This window comes from Tupaia chinensis, unplaced genomic scaffold, assembly GCF_000334495.1.
Source record: "Tupaia chinensis unplaced genomic scaffold, TupChi_1.0 Scaffold000561_1, whole genome shotgun sequence".
NCBI classification, from domain to species: Eukaryota; Metazoa; Chordata; class Mammalia; order Scandentia; family Tupaiidae; genus Tupaia; species Tupaia belangeri.
In genome coordinates this window covers 2,736,401-2,737,107 of record NW_006160074.1, presented here as the reverse complement: position 1 = coordinate 2,737,107, position 707 = coordinate 2,736,401, and the positions used below count along the sequence as shown (strand labels likewise).

The 707-nt window shown below is 66.8% G+C and overlaps 1 protein-coding gene across 1 annotated transcript in view; it reads right to left on the bottom strand.

The window, feature by feature from the left end:
* MDK (midkine) overlaps positions 1-685 on the bottom strand; it is a 3,539-nt gene extending 2,854 nt beyond the window's left edge. The window contains exons 1-2 of the mRNA XM_006157778.3: positions 591-685; positions 281-439 (exon numbers count right to left, since the gene is read on the bottom strand). Of these exons, the coding sequence (XP_006157840.1) occupies positions 281-439; positions 591-663 (232 nt within the window). The 5' untranslated portion in view covers positions 664-685. The remainder of the gene's footprint in view (positions 1-280; positions 440-590) is intronic.
* Between the last annotated feature and the right edge of the window lie 22 nt (positions 686-707).

Below are 707 nucleotides of genomic sequence, written 5' to 3'. Positions count from 1 at the left end.
CCGCATGCCAGGCCCCCCCTTCAGGTTCAACCATTCCCTTCACTGGTGTGTGTGTGTGTGTGTTTGGGGGGGGGAGAGACGCAGCCCCTCGGACAACCCTGCCCCTTCTTCCTTGCTGACCTTTGGCCTTGGCTTTGGTCTTGGGGGCGCAGGGCTTTGTCACACGGATGGTCTCCTGGCACTGGGCATTGTAACGCGCCTTCTTCAGGGTGCCTGCCAGTCCACCCAGGTTCGGGAGGCCGCGCCTCCTTTCCTGCCCTCCGCCTGCACCCAGCCTCACCTCCGAACTCCTTCTTCCAGTTGCAGGGCACCCTGCAGCGAATGCGCTGGGTCTGGGTACCGCAGGTGCCCTCACGGAGGCCCATGCCGCAGTCCTTGCTGCTGGGGGTGCAGGGCCCCCAGGTCCACTCCGCGCACTCGCTCCCCTTCTTCACCTTGTCTACAACGCGTGGGGAAGTGAGTTCAGGAACCCGGACACCGGGAGACGCCCTTGGGACCTGCCTCCCTGGTTCCAGGCCAGCCCCGAGGTCGCGGGGCCGCACCTGCTGTCCCCTGCCCTCCTCCACCCCTCGCCCCCCAAGCCCAATCACCTTTCTTTGTGGCCAGCGCGGAGGAAAGCGCCAGCAGGGCGAGGAGGGCGAGGAGGAAGCCTCGGTGCTGCATCCTGGGGGAGAAGGCGAGTCAGGACCCGGCTCGGGCCGCGTGCA